General features: G+C 43.6%; 1 protein-coding gene across 1 annotated transcript in view; it reads right to left on the reverse strand.

Annotated features, from left to right (window-relative positions):
• Positions 1–291: 291 nt before the first annotated feature.
• The window catches only part of LEPR (leptin receptor), a 153,872-nt gene continuing 134,421 nt past the window's right edge, over positions 292–19,742 (reverse strand). The window contains exons 17-20 of the mRNA XM_068239298.1: positions 18,315–18,413; positions 17,638–17,743; positions 4,048–4,123; positions 292–1,428 (exon numbers count right to left, since the gene is read on the reverse strand). Of these exons, the coding sequence (XP_068095399.1) occupies positions 658–1,428; positions 4,048–4,123; positions 17,638–17,743; positions 18,315–18,413 (1,052 nt within the window). The 3' untranslated portion in view covers positions 292–657. The remainder of the gene's footprint in view (positions 1,429–4,047; positions 4,124–17,637; positions 17,744–18,314; positions 18,414–19,742) is intronic.

Below are 19,742 nucleotides of genomic sequence, written 5' to 3' on the forward strand. Positions count from 1 at the left end.
GGCCGTTAGCTGTGCTTTGTTAAGAAAAAGGTGTGGAAAAATTATAGATTCTGTATTTTCAGTTCTTCCACAAATATAGAACAATTAGAGCCCTGAGGACCTTATAAATAGAATCTGTCACTGATCCCTGAAGACTTTGCATTTTTTTTTTTGCATTAAACTGGTCCTCTGCTGCATGTTCAGACTAGATGCATGTACTGTATGCGATGCCTAGCTTTAGCAATGGTATCAGTTTACAGGAGACACTGTCAAAGGACTTCACATTTTTCTTATGAGAACGGAAAATATAAGTATGATATGATTTCTTTTTTATTTTCTGCCCAGAAATGAAGCTGCAGTTTTGGGCGGAGGCCTCTGCAGACAATCTTCTGAGAGCAAAAAATTACCGTTCCTGCTCATTTAAAATTCCCACAGGCAAAATTAGAAACTAGTTTTCCTTCACATTTATGCGGAATCATTCCCGTGTGCTTATGCCTGCTGAGCCAAATGCTCTACACATGCCAATGATCCCTTTACATATGCAAATGTGCCTAAATACGGTTCAGGTTCCAAGCAGCACAACATGGCTGGTTCCAACGTCAAGCATGACATTACTGTAGAAACCAGAACTGTCTCTTCCAGGTTGCGTTATAAAAATCTCATGGTACAGTAAAACTGTCAGGTACAAATGTCGACCAAGTCTGCTGTGTTTCTACACTGTGTCTTAAACTGAGGCACGTAGGACTTCTTCGCCATGCCTTGCTGGCCATAGTCTTTGTTGATAAACCCAGCAGATTCCTTACGGTTGAAGTCTATCGTTCCGTAGGAGACGCTCTCCTGGATGTGGTAGGTGATTAAGGGATTTTCAGAGAAGTAGCCACTAACCTGGTCATCATTTTGGCCTGAGCCAAGCCCTGCATAGTAGAGGTTCTTCTCGGGGCTGTCGCCTTCAAAACTTCCCTCGGATGGCTCTGAAAACCCTTCAGAGGACGTTGTCGAATTAGAAGACATTTTGCTTGGCTGTTTTGTCTGTAGTCCAGCCATGATCAAAAACGCCTCGTTATCCAGGTTGTTAACCAAATTATTGCCCAAGAGCCGCCCATCGCAAGAGCTGGAGCTCATTCTCCTCCCATTGATACCAGTCTTGCTTTGCTGAGGGTTACCTAGAATTGTGGCATACTTGACGCTGGTTTGGCACGAGCTTCCACCATACAAGGCTGTCTCATGGTGGTCGCCATAGGTGCACGTGCTGCTGAAGTGGCTACTGGCGCAGGCAGAGTCATGGTCATCTATCAGCTTCCCAACTACCGAGACCTCATCCGCTTCTTCATTTTCCCAGGCTCTGATGATATTTAAATTTTCAAAGATGACTTCTGGTTCCAGGATTAAGGGAAAGCCGTGGGCCAGGTGATCACGGTGCTTGGTAAAAAGATGTTCTGGCGCATCTGACTGAACAAAGCAGAAATAATGACTTTATTTTCGACAACCTTACTAATGTGGTGAAGCGATAGCTGCTCTTTACATGCTGTGATATAACAAGATTAGAGGCAGAAAGTGGGTGTTTACTGTTCTACACTGTAATCTGATTGCTGCAAGCGATTCTGAAAATACATAGAAACTCTCCATGTGAGCAATGCGGTTGTGTAAATAACAGAAGGCTTAAAAAAAATTACATACATTTTTTATTATCTCCTGCTAGCATCTTTTCATCTCTAAATAATAAATTAAAGCACCTTTACAACAAAAGTAAGCAGTTAAAGGAAACCTAAGATGTGTTACAAGAAGAAATGTATACATACCTGGGGCTTCCTCCAGCCCCCATCTGGCTGACCGGTCCCTTGTCGTATACCCACCCTACCTGGATTCTCCACTATGGGTCCCGATAATTCAGCCAGTTGGGCGTAGATCCCATCGCGTTCCCATCACTGGGAGAGTTCTGCGTCTGGGCACTACTTCTGTGCAGATAAAGCGACGGGGGAGTGCGCATGGTCAGACTGCGCCTGCACTGGTGTCCGACTGACGGAATTACCGGGACCTATAGCGGAGGATCCAGGCAGCGAGGGAAGACGGTGAGGGACCGATCAGCCTGAAGGAAGCCCCAGGCATGTATACATTTCTTCTTTTAACTCATCTCAGGTACACTTCTTTAAAATCTGATAGAACTGACATGTTTTGGACTAATCCATCTCCTCATGGGGGATTCTCAGGGTTTTCTTTGTTTTCAAAAGCACTTCCTGAACCACAGTTGCTAAGTGTAACTGCCAAAATAGTGTCCAAGTGAGTCGGGAGTCTAGCTGGTATGTTGCTGTTTTTTCACTGTAGTGGTCCTATAATTGTTGTTCTATATTATTTAAAAATAAATAAATAAAAAAATATAAATACCATCTTTTGTAATGTACATCCCCCTGGATTATCATTTCCCCCCCTCCTTTTTTGGAGATAGATTTGCTGAATCATCACAGTGCCCCCTCGTGGAGTACATATTATCCGGTTGTGTTTAATTTTTGCGCAGTGAGCAGTCGGAAATCAGCTCTCTCTGCGCTAGTTAATCTTGGGGAATAATAAATATATTCCCTACTGATTACCTAATTTCTTCCTTTGAATGTGTAATTCGGGTTCCGGCTATTGCCCGGCCGCACTCGAATTGCAGTCATTTTATCATAAAATGGGCTGTGCCACTACAGCACTGATTAAAATTACGGCCTATGGCAGTGCCCAAATCAAGTGCTGCATAGTGTTGAGCAGGCACTGAAATGACCTGACTCGCCCTTGTGTCCTCTCATGTCTCATGGGAGTGGGCGTGTCCGACCTTCTACCCTCTTCTGTCATTGAGTGCAAGATTGACAGTCTCCGTAATGGAACACCCCAGAACCAAAATTCTACACAAAAAAATAACATGTTCTGATTTGTTTTGTTAACTTCTATTTTTTATATACCAGTAAAGCTGAGCTTATGTGGATAGTTTAAGGGTAGGAACACACTAGGCAGAATCGCACATGCGTTTTCCATAGCACATAGTGTAAAACGCTTATGCGATTCTGCCTAGTGTGTGCCTACCCTAATAATTCACTAATAATGCACGTTTTACCACTCTGTAAACTGGGCAATATTTTATCCTGTAGAAATTGTCCCACCATACCCTCATGTGCAGTTCAAGGCAACACGGCTCATTTTAAGATTGTAGAGTCAACCACTATGAGTATACAGAGCCTTGGGCGGTTTCTGCACTGAAGTCAGTGTGGAGATAACAGCTGTACAGTCACTCTCTACTGCTAACTGCAGCAGTGTGAAACATGGGGCTCGATTCACAAAGCGGTGCTAACCCAGTTAGAGACTTTAGGCATGATAACCATTGAACCACACTGGTGAAAAGCCAGTTTAGGTGTGATAAGTTTAGGCATGATAAGTTTAGGTGTGATAAGTTTAGGCATGCTAAGTTTAGATAAGTTTAGATCGCTTGCAAAGTCCCACATGCAAAGCAGCGCCATTAAACTTTATACGAAGTGCACCAGACTTTGCTAGCGCAAAACTTTTGATCAGCTGTGCACTGCGGTGCTAACGCAGTTGGCGCTTAAACTTATCATGCCTAAACTTATCACACCTAAACTTATCATGCCTAAACTTATCACACCTAAACTTATCACACCTAAACTTATCATGCCTAAACTGAGTTTAGGCGTGATAAAGGGCTTTTCACCAGGGTGCTAACTGTTAGCACCGCTTTGTGAATCAGGCCCATGGTGTGCATTTTACAGGACAGTTTAATAGCCTTTAAAATGTCTGTTAAGGTGGAGTTAGAGTCTGGCATACATACAATAAAACTTGTTTCCCTGCTCATTATTGTCCATACAGATATCGTATTTGCTTTCTTCCCAAAGTAATGTCATCTGTGTAAAAAAACACCAGTCCCTTCAACCCTTCAACACCAGTCCCTTCAAGAGTACAGCATTGTTAGGTGCTGACAGATCCCTCTCAGTATACTTTTTAATGACCCTCTGCCATTTTGGTTTCTGATCTCAGTATCAAAGAAGAAAGACAAAAGTCAAAGAAAAACCCGAACAAGCTTACCTTTTGGAAGTTTACTCCCTGAGCCCAGGAGCAATATTTGGGGTTTGGCACATCCTTCCAGAACATCCTTTTCATTCTAAATCAAAGAAAAAAAATTACATATCATCTTACATTACATATCACGGGATACAGCAGGGTGGAGAACTGTCATAGTAATAGATGTAGTTTATCAAATTACTTCAGAAAGCACTTCCAACAAGGAACGCTTTCTTTCCTCTTCTTACAGTCACACTTTATTCTGCAAAAAAACTCTCTGCTGTTTTTCCTCACCCTAATAACTGCAAATAATGATCAAAGGACCATCTGGGAAACTGAAGTAGTTTGGCCTGTAACTAATAAGATATTTTTTAGACTCCTCTCTGAGTGTTGTATGAATTTTATTAATCCTAAATGCATTCTTAAACCTACAATTGTACGGCTGAAATGACATTTTCATACACTTTTCTCTTTTACGACCGTTATTAATTATTAAACTTGTTCATTCTAAATGTCACCAATTATTCTTGTTAAATAGCAAAAGTATAAAAACCTTTAATTCTCCCTTTACTTAAAAATATGAATTGGTAACAATTATTAGACAATAATTCTTTCTGAATTAATGATTATGAATAACGACCTTTTTTTCTCTTTTCCAGTGTTTGTGAATTTAAATTCTGTAGAGAGCAAGAGTAAAGCTACAATAAAATATAATTATATAACATAGCTCTGCTCCCACACATGCATGCTAGCCCTCCACACAACAAATAAATATTCAGGAATATACAATACAGTGTAAGTTTCAGCTTAATGAGCCTGAGGAAAGGCAATCATGTTCATGTAGGGTTAGGAATTAGCATATTTGTAATTATTCATTTTTTTAAACCATTTTTTGTTAGCACATATGGGGATGAAAATCAAACTGAAGCTACCGGAGTATAAAATGCGACGATTATGCTTAATTATCCTTACTGTAAACAATAAAAAATGCTGCATTAGCATTGTTGATTTATCAATGTGTGTGTATGTGTGTGTGTGTATGTGTGTGTGTATACGTGTGTGTGTATGAGTGTGTGTGCATATATATATATATATATATATATATATATATATATATATATATATATATATATATATATATATACAGTGGAGGAAATAATTATTTGACCCCTCACTGATTTTGTAAGTTTGTCCAATGACAAAGAAATGAAAAGTCTCAGAACAGTATCATTTCAATGGTAGGTTTATTTTACCAGTGGCAGATATCACATCAAAAGGAAAATCGAAAAAATAACTGTCACAGGAGCCCTAGTGGCTGACCGCACTTAGCCCTCTAAACGGTGCCAGCGCACAGATCGTGCGAACTCTGGTCGCAGTCAATGCGCAGGAACCGTTAAGAATTGGCCGCAGACAACTCAGAAGGGAGCCTGTGAGACACGGGTGATTACAACTTCACCCACTGGTTCAGAGTAAACTGCCACCACCGCGGTTATCATGGGACCGTGGAGCCCACTAACTGACTGACTAATCCTGCGAATAAAACGGTTAAACACACGTTATTCTGTCTAGCCAACAACAAACAAACAGTAACGTATCTTCAGAGGCCCGGGATCAGTTCTGTGTGTGCTGATAAGCAGGGTAGCGGACAGTGAATGACTTGGAGAAAGTCGTTTATTCACGCAATATAAATAATTAATATATACAGACAATTATTAAAATCACAATTATTAAGACAGTAATAGCCAGTATGAAATAAAAAGGGAGAAAATACTTATGGTTTGTGGAAATATGTCCTTTGTGGGAAAATCAGAAAGTTCAAGCAAAACGGTTTCAATCAAAGTTCAGCAGAATTCTTTGTTCCAGGTTACAGAAGATGCCAATCAAGATGGCCGCCCGCACATGTGTCCTTTGTCTCAGGGCTTCATTCAAAGTTCAGCAAAATGGCCACCAGCCCTATGTCCTCTGAGCTGGCAGCAGGATGTTCTCATATGGATGGAATGGGAGGACTCCCTTCCCAGGCAGCTCATTCACTTTTAATGGAGCTGAGATCAGAGGCGGGCTTCCAGAGTCGGCCCCCAGGCCGGACTATGGTAATCACATCTGGGCAGGGGCTTTAGCAACCTCATAATCCTGACATGTTCCCTAGGCAGACCTGCGCGGCCGGCACACAAATAATAATTACATATTCTCGATCCCCAGAACCTACCGATTAATATGATATCAAACTTGGGCATGTTTGCATGCCCGGCTAAAAAACGGTGGAATTCCCCGAGTTCTGATTCTGCCAGTGGCCCCAATTTAATATCAAAATACTCACAAGATCCGGACCAGCAGAATGATATAACTTCCACAGCTCTCCGATGTATGGTACTTCTAAAACATGCATAAAGATCATAACTCTATGTTTCCCTATCCTGGCTGAATGGTTCCGCTAAGTCTGCCCCCTGCTGGCTCTGAAAAGACTCCTGGTTTGTTAATTAACATCTGAGTGTTACCCCTCTGGCTTCATTAGCAAGTCAAAAGAGCCATCCAGCCTTTAGGATGGTGCTCTCTCTCTCTGCTAAGAAAAGGACTTCAGCTGCCCCTACACACTCAACCCAGATTGTATCGATTTGAAGCGCAATCGATGCAGGGAATCGAGTGCGATCGCTTTTTCTTCACGGGCGGTTCCAGGACGCGCCTGCGGCCCCGCAACCGTCCGTGACAGCCCTCCCCCTTGTCTGCGGCTTAGCCACACCTCCGCAAGATGTGTGGCGGCGCCGCTAACCTGGCTGACGGGCCTCGAGTTGCCGGTACGGCGGGAAAACCTATTGGAGCCCGGGGCTCGGTTCCCCTGGACCGGTCGCGGTCTGCTACCCTCAGGTTTGGCCCGACATGGACCGTTCTGGACAGGGCGTTGGCGCCACTGCGGTCGGATGTGGTGTCTGCCGGGACTGCTGACAACGGGCAGTGGTTTGGGTAGGTCAACAGCCCGCCCACGCAGGGGTTCCCTGCTAAGTGGCTGTGGACCTAAGGGAACCCCGCGGGAATCCCTGGACCTTCCCGGCTCCTGACAGACTGCACATGCTTTGCAGTGGTTTGCTACATCCCTGTTCATCCTGGGCCAATAAAACTGCCTCCGAATACCTGAAAGTGTCTTGCGGACACCAGAGTGCCCTGTCAGAGGATGACCATGTGCGGATTTCAGCACATGTCCCCTGAACGCACTCGGGACCACAAGCCATTTGGTATTCGCATGTGATCTACCGGTAGGGGGCTGTACAGACTCACTGTACAGTCTCCCACCTTCCCAGTACACCTTGAAAGCGGCCCCGTCTGCGAGGGGCTCAGCGGCTTGCTGCCTGAGCACCTTCAGGCTTGGGTCACTTTGTAGTGCGGCTGAGAATACGGCGCTGTCAGTTTCAGCCAACTGGCTCATGTCACACGAGGCCAGCGGCTGAAAGGTCTCATCCCTGCGGTCAGAGGAGGGGGAGGAGGCCGGAACCCCCTCCACCTGTTCTGAGCTCGGGTTCTGAGCAGTGCAGCTGCGCGGTACTGCTAGCACAGGTACACTGTCAGAATGGCACAGACGGACATTACTCAAGTCATCATTGCATGCAGTAATGACATTGACAGGTATAGACATTTTTTCATTACAGACAGGTTGTACAGTAAACTCAGGTACAGTTACAGCATCATCACAACAGACAGTCTGTACATCAAACTCAGGTGCCTTTGAAGCAGGCACTATTGAACCTGGTACCCTTGAACTGGGCACATTCAACCCGCCTCCCCCTGGTGCTCCCCCAAGTGTATAAAGTACCTGGTGGTGGGTGGAGAGTCCGTCTCCTTCCGTGAGCGACAAGGCGGTCGTGGCAGGTTCATAGTAGGACACAAGCTTGCCCAAATCAGTCCCCAGCAACACAGGGACTGGGAGATCCTTCATAACCCCAACAACCCTTTCGTGGATTCCTCCCACTCCCCAATCCAGCTTCACTGTCGCGTGGGCTATGTGAAAAAGGGTGCCCTCTACTCCAGTAAGAGCAAGGGATCGGCTGGAGCTGATGCTCTCCTTTGGCACAAGGTGTGAGTGAACTAACGTGATGTCAGCTCCGGTGTCTCGGAATACGGTGACAACTTTGCCGTTCACTCTAACAAGTTGCTGCTGGTCGGTTCGGTCGCGGATTTCTTTTCCGCGGGCAAACAGGACAAAATCTGATGATCCAGGCTGTGGTTCGCTGGCGGGTTGCCTCTGCTGTGGGTGAGGTGCAGGTGATGCAGATGATCCAGGTGCTGGTGGTGTCTGTCTCCGCTCCGGACAGTCGAATTTCATGTGTCCGGGCTGGCGGCAGTAGTGACAGGTGACCTCTCCAGGCGCTGCAGGCCTGGGTGCAGCAGCTGCGCTGGGTGGCCTCTGTGGCGGACGGCTCACAGGGGCAGGAGGGTCTGCCGAGGTATTGGGCTGACCTCCTCTCCAGCTGGATGGGACAGTTCTGCGGGTATCAGCCCCCCGGGTAGTTGCAAAAGTCTCAGCAAGGTCTGCAGCGACAGTTGCTGAAGCCGGCCTGCGTTCTAGCACAAACTGGCGTACATCAGCAGGGCAAATGTTCAGAAATTGTTCCAGGACTATCAAGTCCTCCAGGACATCATAAGACCCTTTGGTGAGGCCTAGTGTCCACTGGCGGAGTGTGGTGAGCAAGCTGCTGGCCACATCTCGGTACGAATCAGAAGGCTTTTTCTGCCAGGCTCTGAACTTTTTCCGATAGGCTTCTGGCGTCAGCTGGTACTTAGTAATGATAGCGTCTTTTATAGCAGCATAATCATTATCCTTCTCCGCAGGCAATTCTGCGAAGGCATCAATCGCTTTGTAGCGCAGCAAAGGTGTCAGATGTCTGGCCCACTGGTCTTGGGACAGACGATACTGACGGCATGCTTTTTCAAAAGACCGCAAAAACAAGTCAATGTCTGTGTCTTTTTCAATATTAGCAAATTTAAATTTTGCACTTACGGGTGGTGCAGCTCCTTCAGCAGGGAGGCTGGGCGGTGAACTCCGGCTGGCCTGTTGAACCTTTGCCATGTTGAGCTCATGCTGTCGTCTCTCCCGCGCCTCTGCAGATTGGCGCTCCCGTTCTCGCTCAGCGGCATCCCTCTCTGCGTGGCGTTCTGCAGATTGGCGGTCCCGTTCCTCTCGTGCCTCTCGCTTTTGCTCCGCCATGTACTGCAGGTACTTGTCCAGGTCAGTCTCCATCAGCTTTTGTAATGCCTTCTGCATTACCGGGTCAGCACCCATGGACAGTCCAGTACTGGCCGGTTCCAGGCGAGTACTTTCAGAAACTCTGGGGTTGGGGTCCACACTGACATTCTCCTGCGTAACTGTTGATGCAGGGCCCTCAGGATGCACAACCTCTGTACGGTCAGGAGTCTCAGTCTCTGGTTCCCCTAGACTGTCAGATGGGCTGGTATCCACTTCAGCGGACACTCCCGGCTCCCGCAGTTGCTGGGCATCCCATCTGGACAAGTCTGCTATCAGGTCCCGTTTGTTCTTGCGGAGGATGCCAATGCCCCTCTCTTCGCAAAGATTTTCCAGGTCTGCTAGGCACATGTTCTGGTAGTTCCCGGACATTTCCATGCCAAATAAAATAAAACTTTTGGGGAGGGGTACTGGCTACACAGTCTCTCTGTATATATAAAAAATATATTGCCTTCCAGCTACACCAACGAATTAGTTCGTTTCTTGATAGCGCTAGCGCTATCGTAGATACTTTCAGCACAACACAGGTCCCAACCGCTGCCTAACACTGTCACAACTGCCCTAGTGGCTGACCGCACTTAGCCCTCTAAACGGTGCCAGCGCACAGATCGTGCGAACTCTGGTCGCAGTCAATGCGCAGGAACCGTTAAGAATTGGCCGCAGACAACTCAGAAGGGAGCCTGTGAGACACGGGTGATTACAACTTCACCCACTGGTTCAGAGTAAACTGCCACCACCGCGGTTATCATGGGACCGTGGAGCCCACTAACTGACTGACTAATCCTGCGAATAAAACGGTTAAACACACGTTATTCTGTCTAGCCAACAACAAACAAACAGTAACGTATCTTCAGAGGCCCGGGATCAGTTCTGTGTGTGCTGATAAGCAGGGTAGCGGACAGTGAATGACTTGGAGAAAGTCGTTTATTCACGCAATATAAATAATTAATATATACAGACAATTATTAAAATCACAATTATTAAGACAGTAATAGCCAGTATGAAATAAAAAGGGAGAAAATACTTATGGTTTGTGGAAATATGTCCTTTGTGGGAAAATCAGAAAGTTCAAGCAAAACGGTTTCAATCAAAGTTCAGCAGAATTCTTTGTTCCAGGTTACAGAAGATGCCAATCAAGATGGCCGCCCGCACATGTGTCCTTTGTCTCAGGGCTTCATTCAAAGTTCAGCAAAATGGCCACCAGCCCTATGTCCTCTGAGCTGGCAGCAGGATGTTCTCATATGGATGGAATGGGAGGACTCCCTTCCCAGGCAGCTCATTCACTTTTAATGGAGCTGAGATCAGAGGCGGGCTTCCAGAGTCGGCCCCCAGGCCGGACTATGGTAATCACATCTGGGCAGGGGCTTTAGCAACCTCATAATCCTGACATGTTCCCTAGGCAGACCTGCGCGGCCGGCACACAAATAATAATTACATATTCTCGATCCCCAGAACCTACCGATTAATATGATATCAAACTTGGGCATGTTTGCATGCCCGGCTAAAAAACGGTGGAATTCCCCGAGTTCTGATTCTGCCAGTGGCCCCAATTTAATATCAAAATACTCACAAGATCCGGACCAGCAGAATGATATAACTTCCACAGCTCTCCGATGTATGGTACTTCTAAAACATGCATAAAGATCATAACTCTATGTTTCCCTATCCTGGCTGAATGGTTCCGCTAAGTCTGCCCCCTGCTGGCTCTGAAAAGACTCCTGGTTTGTTAATTAACATCTGAGTGTTACCCCTCTGGCTTCATTAGCAAGTCAAAAGAGCCATCCAGCCTTTAGGATGGTGCTCTCTCTCTCTGCTAAGAAAAGGACTTCAGCTGCCCCTACACACTCAACCCAGATTGTATCGATTTGAAGCGCAATCGATGCAGGGAATCGAGTGCGATCGCTTTTTCTTCACGGGCGGTTCCAGGACGCGCCTGCGGCCCCGCAACCGTCCGTGACAATAACCTTAAATAAAAGATAGCAACTGATTTGCATTTCATTGAGTGAAATAAGTTTTTGAACCCTCTAACAATAAAAGAATTAATACTTAGTGGAAAAACCCTTGTTTGCAAGCACAGAGGTCAAACGTTTCTTGTAATTGATGACCAAGTTTGCACACATTTTAGCAGGAATGTTGGTCCACTCCTCTTTGCAGATCATCTCTAAATCCCTAAGGTTTCAAGGTTGTCTCTGTGCAACTCTGAGCTTGAGCTCCCTCCATAGGTTTTCTATTGGATTAAGGTCCGGAGACTGACTAGTCCACTCCATGACCTTAATGTGCTTCTTCTTGAGCCACTCCTTTGTTGCCTTTGCTGTATGTTTTGGGTCATTGTCGTGCTGGAACACCCATCCACGACCCATTTTCAGTTTCCTGGCAGAGGGAAGGAGGTTGTCGTTCAGGATTTCACGATACATGGCTCCGTCCATTTTAATGCGATTAAGTTGTCCTGTGCTCTTAGCAGAAAAACACCCCCAAAGCAAAATGTTTCCACCCCCATGCTTGACGGTGGGGACGGTGTTTTGGGGGTCATAGGCAGCATTTTTCTTCCTCCAAACACAGCGAGTTGAGTTAATGCCAAAGAGCTCTATTTTGGTCTCATCAGACCACAGCACCTTCTCCCAGTCACTCACAGAATCATTCACGTGTTCATTGGCAAACTTCAGACGGGCCTGCACATGTGCCTTCTTGAGCAGGGGGACCTTTCAAGCCCTGCAGGATTTTAATCCATTGCGGTGTAATGTGTTTCCAATCGTTTTCTTGGTGACTGTGGTCCCTGCTAATTTGAGGTCATTCACTAACTCCTCCCATGTAGTTCTAGGATGCTTTTTCACCTTTCTCAGAACCATTGACACCCCACGAGGTGAGATCTTGCGTGGAGCCCCAGAGCGAGGTCGATTGATGGTCATTTTGTGCTCCTTCCATTTTCGAACAATCGCACCAACAGTTGTCACCTTCTCTCCCAGCTTCTTGCTAATTGTTTTGTAGCCCATTTCAGCCTTGTGCAGGTCTACAATTTTGTCTCTGACATCCTTGGACAGCTCTTTGGTCTTTCCCATGTTGGAGAGTTTGGAGTCTGCTTGATTGATTGATTCTGTGGACAGGTGTCTTTTATACAGGGGACTAGTTAAGACAGGTGTCCTTAATGAGGGTGACTAATTGAGTAGAAGTGTCTAACCACTCTGTGGGAGCCAGAACTCTTAATGGTTGGTAGGGGTTCAAAAACTTATTTCACTCAATGAAATGCAAATCAATTGCTATCTTTTATTTAAGGTTATTTTTTCGATCTTCCTTTTGATGTGCTATCTGCCACTGTTAAAATAAACCTACCATTGAAATGATACTGTTCTGAGACTTTTCATTTCTTTGTCATTGGACAAACTTACAAAATCAGTGAGGGGTCAAATAATGATTTCCTCCACTGTATATATATATATATATATATATATATATATATATATATATATATATATATATATATATATATATATATATATATATATATATAATGTGTGTGTGTGTGTGTGTGTGTGTGTGTGTGTGTGTGTGTGTGTGTTTTAAAATGAAACATTTTATTTTAAGCCAATAAAGGAGCAGTAAGTAGGTCGGCCCTAGAGGCTGACTGGACAGCCTATTGAGGATCTTCACCAGTGACCTATTGTGCCTCCAGACAGTGGCATGTTACCAGTCCAAGCAGTAGAAAAACAGAATCCGGGCACCAATAGGTTTCAAAGAAAAACACTGTACTTAATAATAATAATAATAATCCGAACATTTGTATAGCGCTTTTCTCCTGTTGGACTCAAAGCGCTCAAGAGCTGCAGCCACTGGGACACGCTCAAGAGGCCACCCAGCAGTGTTAGGAAGTCTTGCCTTGAACTCCTTACTGAATAGGTACAGACCCTAGCCAGGATTCGAACCCTGGTCTCTCATGTTAAAGGTGGTGCCCTTAACCAGTACACTATCCAGTACTTAAATTCATCCTTAAAAACAGACAGCTAATTGGCAGTAGGAGCAGCCTGACAGCCGTTTTGCGAGATACACTCACTTCCTCAGAGACCAAAACACCAATGTTTTGGTCTCTGAGGAAGCGAGTATATCTCGCAAAACGGCTGTCAGGCCGCTCCTACTGCCAATTACCGGTCTGTATTTAAGGATGAATTTAAGTACAGTGTTTTGCTTTGCAACTTCTTGGCGCCCAGATCCTGTTTTTCTACTGCTTGGACAAACATTTTATTTTGCATTTAGTAAAGGGCAAAATGTATCTGGATCAACTAGATCTGGTACTAAGGGACTTCAGGCTTGACTGTAGATACACCAATTAATTTGGACATAATGTAGTTGTCATGCAGCACCTCCCGTCCCTCCTTGCCAAGGTCACAGGCGCCAAGATTACTCACAATCATTGTAACCTGTTGACCATGTTCATTTCAGCGTCATGTGGTTTTGATGCAGCTTTACAACATTTTAGGATTTTTAGGACTTCCTACTAAATTAGGTGACTATTTCTCATCTGGGGAGTGAGGCTTTGGATCTTCTTCTTTGCTTTTCTCTTTGCTTCCAGGGTTGGTATTGGGCTACATGTAATAGTCTGTATATATGGGGTTAATTCACAAACGTAACCTGTGAACTATCTCTCTTGTGCCTTTATTCTTTCTCTTAGGAGATCATTTTTCAACCACTGTTTAAAATAACTTTTCCGCAACTTTTCTAAAAAAGGACCAAAAAGTAGGTGAAAAGGGACTGTCAAAATTATTCAGAGTATTTTCTTGATTGCTGGTGGCTTAAAAGACATTTTATTGATAAGATGTGAAAATATCACCTTGGAGAATCAATTGATCTGCTTTATTGGGCAAGCAATTATAGTGTGGTTTTTGTGGACTAGTAGCCCACAGAGGCGCAGGTGAATGCAGACACCTATTTTAAAGTTTATATACAATTTCCCCATCTTTTTCTTCTTCTATTTCCTTTCCCACTGGATAAAGTAAAAAGTCATAATGGAGATTTATTTTTATTTTTTCAAATCTAAAGCATGATATTTCTGGTACTCAAAACCCCCCAAAACTCACCTAAACAACTCTATTCACTGACCTATTTATATGTAAACAGGTACTGAGAATTCCCCAGATTTTCATGAGGAGGAGTAAAGAGAATTATTTACACAAGAGAAGACTCTCAGGCTTGGTTCCCCCTTGCGGCAGATCACATGTGGCCAGCGGGCGCGAACAGTGTAGTGTCTGCGCCGATGGCCCGCTGTGGTCTGGTTGGAGCCCGGGGCAGCCTGGGATCATTGCGGACTGCACAGAAGTGGGTCCTTCTAACCACAAAGAATCCCATGGATCCATTGTATAGTGACAAGTGTGAACGGCTCCTGTTTATAAAATGTTATAAAATAGGAGCCGTTCACTTAGAGATGAGCGTAATGACCTAATTACGAATTTCCGAAATTTCGCGAAATTACTACAATTACGATTTTAGTAGTAATCGAAATTTCGTAATTTTCGCAAATTACGCAAATTTTCGTAATTACGATTACGAAATTTAGTATTTTAAAGTTTGCAAAGGTTTCTATCCCTCTAGATGCCTAAAATGAATAACCAACCTCCTCCTCCTCCTCCTCCTCCTCCTCCTCCTCCTCCTCCTCCTCCTCCTCCTCCTCCTCCTCTCTCTCTCTCTCTCTCTCTCTCTCTCTCCAGAGATCTGTAGTATTTCAAAACCATACTCACATTCATGACATGTCCAGGGATCAAACCCAGGCCAACCACATGGAAGACAGCTATGCTCACCACCATACCACCAAACACACACTAAATAGACTGCTAACCTAAATCTTACTTGTAGACAGTCATATGAGACACATGCTGGGTGCAGGGCTTTGTGATTGGACCATGCGATAGAGTGAGGTGCAAAAATGAAATCATGCCTAGCAGAGGATGGTTTCACAGTGCTAAATGCTAGGCTGGCTGTGGTGCAATTGGTTAGTGTGTCTGGCTGGTAACAGCAAGGTTACAGGTTCAATTCCATCCAGGCATGTCTTTTCCTTTTGCGTTCAACAGTTGTCCAAACAGAGCCAACAGAGCCCCAGATAGCCATGTAGAGTTAGGTCACAGCTAGCCTGGCTGTGGTGCAATTGGTTAGTGTGTCTGGCTGGTAACAGCAAGGTTACAGGTTCGATTCCATCCAGGCATGTCTTTTCCTTTTGCGTTCAACAGTTGTCCAAACAGAGCCAACAGAGCCCCAGATAGCCATGTAGAGTTAGGTCACAGCTAGCCTGGCTGTGGTGCAATTGGTTAGTGTGTCTGGCTGGTAACAGCAAGGTTACAGGTTTGATTGCATCCAGGCATGTCTTTTCCTTTTGCGTGCGCGCGCTGCGCCATTGAACCCCATGGGGTATTTTGCGTGCGTAAAACTTTACGCATGCAAAACTTTGTGCTCGGTGTTTGGACAACTGTTGAACTCAAAAGGAAAAGACATGCCTGGATGGAATCGAACCTGTAACCTTGCTGTTACCAGCCAGACACACTAACCAATTGCACCACAGCCAGGCTAGCTGTGACCTAACTCTACATGGCTATCTGGGGCTCTGTTGGCTCTGTTTGGACAACTGTTGAACGCAAAAGGAAAAGACATGCCTGGATGGAATCAAACCTGTAACCTTGCTGTTACCAGCCAGACACACTAACCAATTGCACCACAGCCAGGCTAGCTGTGACCTAACTCTACATGGCTATCTGGGGCTCTGTTGGCTCTGTTTGGACAACTGTTGAACGCAAAAGGAAAAGACATGCCTGGATGGAATCGAACCTGTAACCTTGCTGTTACCAGCCAGACGCACTAACCAATTGCACCACAGCCAGCCTAGCATTTAGCATTGTGAAACCATCCTCTGCTAGGCATGATTTCATTTTTGCACCTCACTCTATCGCATGGTCCAATCACAAAGCCCTGCACCCAGCATGTGTCTCATATGACTGTCTACAAGTAAGATTTAGGTTAGCAGTCTATTTAGTGTGTGTTTGGTGGTATGGTGGTGAGCATAGCTGTCTTCCATGTGGTTGGCCTGGGTTTGATCCCTGGACATGTCATGAATGTGAGTATGGTTTTGAAATACTACAGATCTCTGGAGAGAGAGAGAGAGGGAGGAGGAGGAGGAGGAGGCTGGCTGTGCTATTCATTTTAGGCATCTAGAGGGATAGAAACCCTTACAAACCTGAAAAAGTAAAATTTCGGTTGAAGACACGAAATTCGTCATTACGGAAGTGAAATTTCGATTACGAAATTGTAAATTACGATTTGAAAATTAATTACGAAATTACGAATTTGGGTCGTAATGTTAAATTTCGCATTCGTAATAAAAGCAGTTCGAAATTTCGAAAATTTCGGCTCATCTCTACGTTCACTGTCACTTTTATGATGAGCGGAGAATAAAAAATGTCCATTCTCAGCTTAAGTAGGAACACAGCCCAAGTTTTGTCTCTAAAAATGCTCAGACCAAAATCAGGGTAGAGAACAAGGTAAGCTACTCTAAGCAAGCACTTTTAGTAGACAGGTGGTAAGCTGCATGCTTTGGTGATGGAGAGTTTTCCACTGAGAATGCACCATGACCTTCCTAGCCTTTACCGTATGGGCAGTACGGTATCTTGGACACAGATTGGAACCGGGGACTCTAGTGATCGCTTTGCTTTCCTAATGGCTTTGTCCCACATCCTGAAAATCAGGGGTGGCCACTGAGTAGATCGTAAAGGACATCATGGTAGATCCCAACCGCACTACATTTTCTGTATACACGATTATGCTCCTAAAATTGTACATACCATGTTTCCCCCAAAATAAGACACTGTCTTATATTAATTTTTGCTCCAAAAGATGTACTAGGGTTTATTTTCAGAGGTTGTCTTATTTTTTGGGGGGAGATACTGGTAGTTTTCCTATGCAAAATGTATATACTGCATGCCATGGTGAAACACAAGCAACATGCACAAAGCTTGTGGTTTGCAGATATTGGCTCTGACTTACAAGAAATTGATTCTGCTGATCATGTGGGTAAGAGTCTATTTCTTGCAGACAGAGAACTCTGTCAGGCTCCCCAGAAATATTGTTAACATCCTGTGTTTACAAATGAGATGCCTGCCGCGACAGTCAGCTGACACACCTGAGAGCTCAAATTACAATTTGTTCTTAGTCACAGATAAGGGGGAATTAGGCAGTCAAAACTCTCTAATACATAAAGGGTGCATTTCTCTATGTTTTCCTTCTGTCCTGTGCAAGAGTTCAGGTCCACTTTAAGAGACAGAGACATGATTTCGGACACTGTAAAGTGCTCTGAAAGATGTTGGAACTTTATAAATACATACTAATAATACCTTATGCAACAAATTTAGAATTACCTCTGATGTGATATTGCCAGCGTTATCACCAGCAGAAACGATGTGGCAGTAATTGCAGGTAAAATAACATATAAACCTGTATTATTCTGCATTTCGGAAACAAAATCTATAAAGAATGAAAAAAGAAAGACATTAGTAATCTACACAGAAAGCAAACATACAAAACAGTCCTTTTATACTGTATTTTCAAAGATTATTCAGTCCTCGAAATTCGCCATTAAGTCATTAAATTTAATGTATTACTTGGTGCGTCAGTTTCAGAATAAGAAGCTTGGATGATCAAAGTATAGATGACCATTTCACAGACTAAAATATGACAAATATTTCCTAAAAAATATTTTATGCAATTAAAGAATACATGAAGTGATTTGTGACATGAGATAAACATAGAAACATATACAGTAGTGTAAGCCCTACTAAGAATTTTATCTGAAGTCCCTTCCTGATTTCCAGTACAGTAAGTGTTAAAAACTAGAGTTGTTATCTATGCAAATGATCTTGTCAAACAGCTTGTAAAAAACTGTCAATTTCCTGAAAAGTAAACACAAGCCAAAAGAGTTTTCTGATGTTTTAGTTTTTATACAGTGCTGAAAAAGTTTAGATCTTCAAGTTTACATAAAGTATCCAGGAAAGCTGTGTTAGACTTACATTTGATACCTGAGTATTAATGCATTTACCTTTTTTACAGAATTCATAGGAGATTTTTGGGCTTCCGATACCTTCAACGAAGACTGGGGCGAGGCTGAACTGGTATTTCTCCACAGAGAAAAACTGGTCTACAAAATTGAAGAGAAAAGTGATTTATTCTTTTAAGACTATTAGAGGAAAAATTGCTGGTGTGTAGCAAAACCCATAGAGAAACCAGATTAGTTTGATCAGGTGATCACTGTTGAAGGAGAGTAGAAAATTTGGATAGTTGGAGGCGCCCAATTAAAAAATATATATTGTTTAGAGGGTGAGTAGATTTTGTTTTTGGCTTAAAAAATGATCACATTAATTTGAATGAATACATTAAAATTAGATTTCATTTATTAGATTCAATAAGCACAGAGACAACGCGTTTCTCGGCGTAAGCTGCTTCCTCAGGTCAAATACGTGCTTTAAAACAAAACAAGGGATGGAGCTCAAAATCCAATGGTCATAAAATTATAAATTAACATAACATGCAAAACATAAGAAACATTTAGAAAATGAAAAGAACACCTTTTTTTACACATGATATGTGAGTGTGATTGCACAACACTAGTAGGTGAGATATACATAAACAATAAAAATTGTGAGGCAAGGTGGCCTCCTTAGTTCACCTTATAGAAACCTTTACATATATGTCATAACATTCTAGCATTCTACTAATCATAGTTCCCTTATGCAGACCTACTTATGTGGAGGACCTGTTTCTATGAATAAACATTGAATACATGAACACATTCTGATGCAAATTAAAAGGATGTATAATATATAGATAGTGGGATGATAGCCTGGATAATTTTGAAATTTTCAAAATCTTACTGATGTTTTGCATGTTATTTTAAATTATAATTTTATGACTATTGGATTTTGAGCGCCATCCCTTGTTTTGTTTTAAGGCACGTATTTGACCTGAGGAAGCGGCTTATGCCGAGAAACGCGTTGTCACTGTACTTATTGAATCTAATAAATAAAATTTTAATGTATTACCGTAATTCAAATTAATTTGATAATTTTTTAAGCCAAAAACAAAATCTACTCACCCTCTAAACAATATATATTTCTTAATTGGGTGCTTCCTACCATCCAAATTTTCTACTTACACCCTACTGCTGTAGGGTTTTCGTTCTCACATATCTTGTGAGCCGAAAGCAACTTTTAGGAGCAGCGACCGAGAACACCAAAGTAAAGGTCGAGTGAGGACGTTTTTACCCCACCTGCGCATACAAGTGGTTGCCTCTTGGAGCAACCCACCTTTGTGAGTATAAACACACAGGATTTATCTCTTTCAAGCACAATTGAGATGTTATTACGCCAGATCGGGCTCCCGGTGTCCGTGTGTTTTTGTTCTTTGTCTCTCCAGTTGGAGGAGAGTGTTCTGTACACACAGATAGGCACCCAGTATAACAAGTTAGAAC

The sequence above is a fragment of the Hyperolius riggenbachi genome, chromosome 6 (assembly GCF_040937935.1).
Source record: "Hyperolius riggenbachi isolate aHypRig1 chromosome 6, aHypRig1.pri, whole genome shotgun sequence".
Taxonomy (NCBI): Eukaryota; Metazoa; Chordata; class Amphibia; order Anura; family Hyperoliidae; genus Hyperolius; species Hyperolius riggenbachi.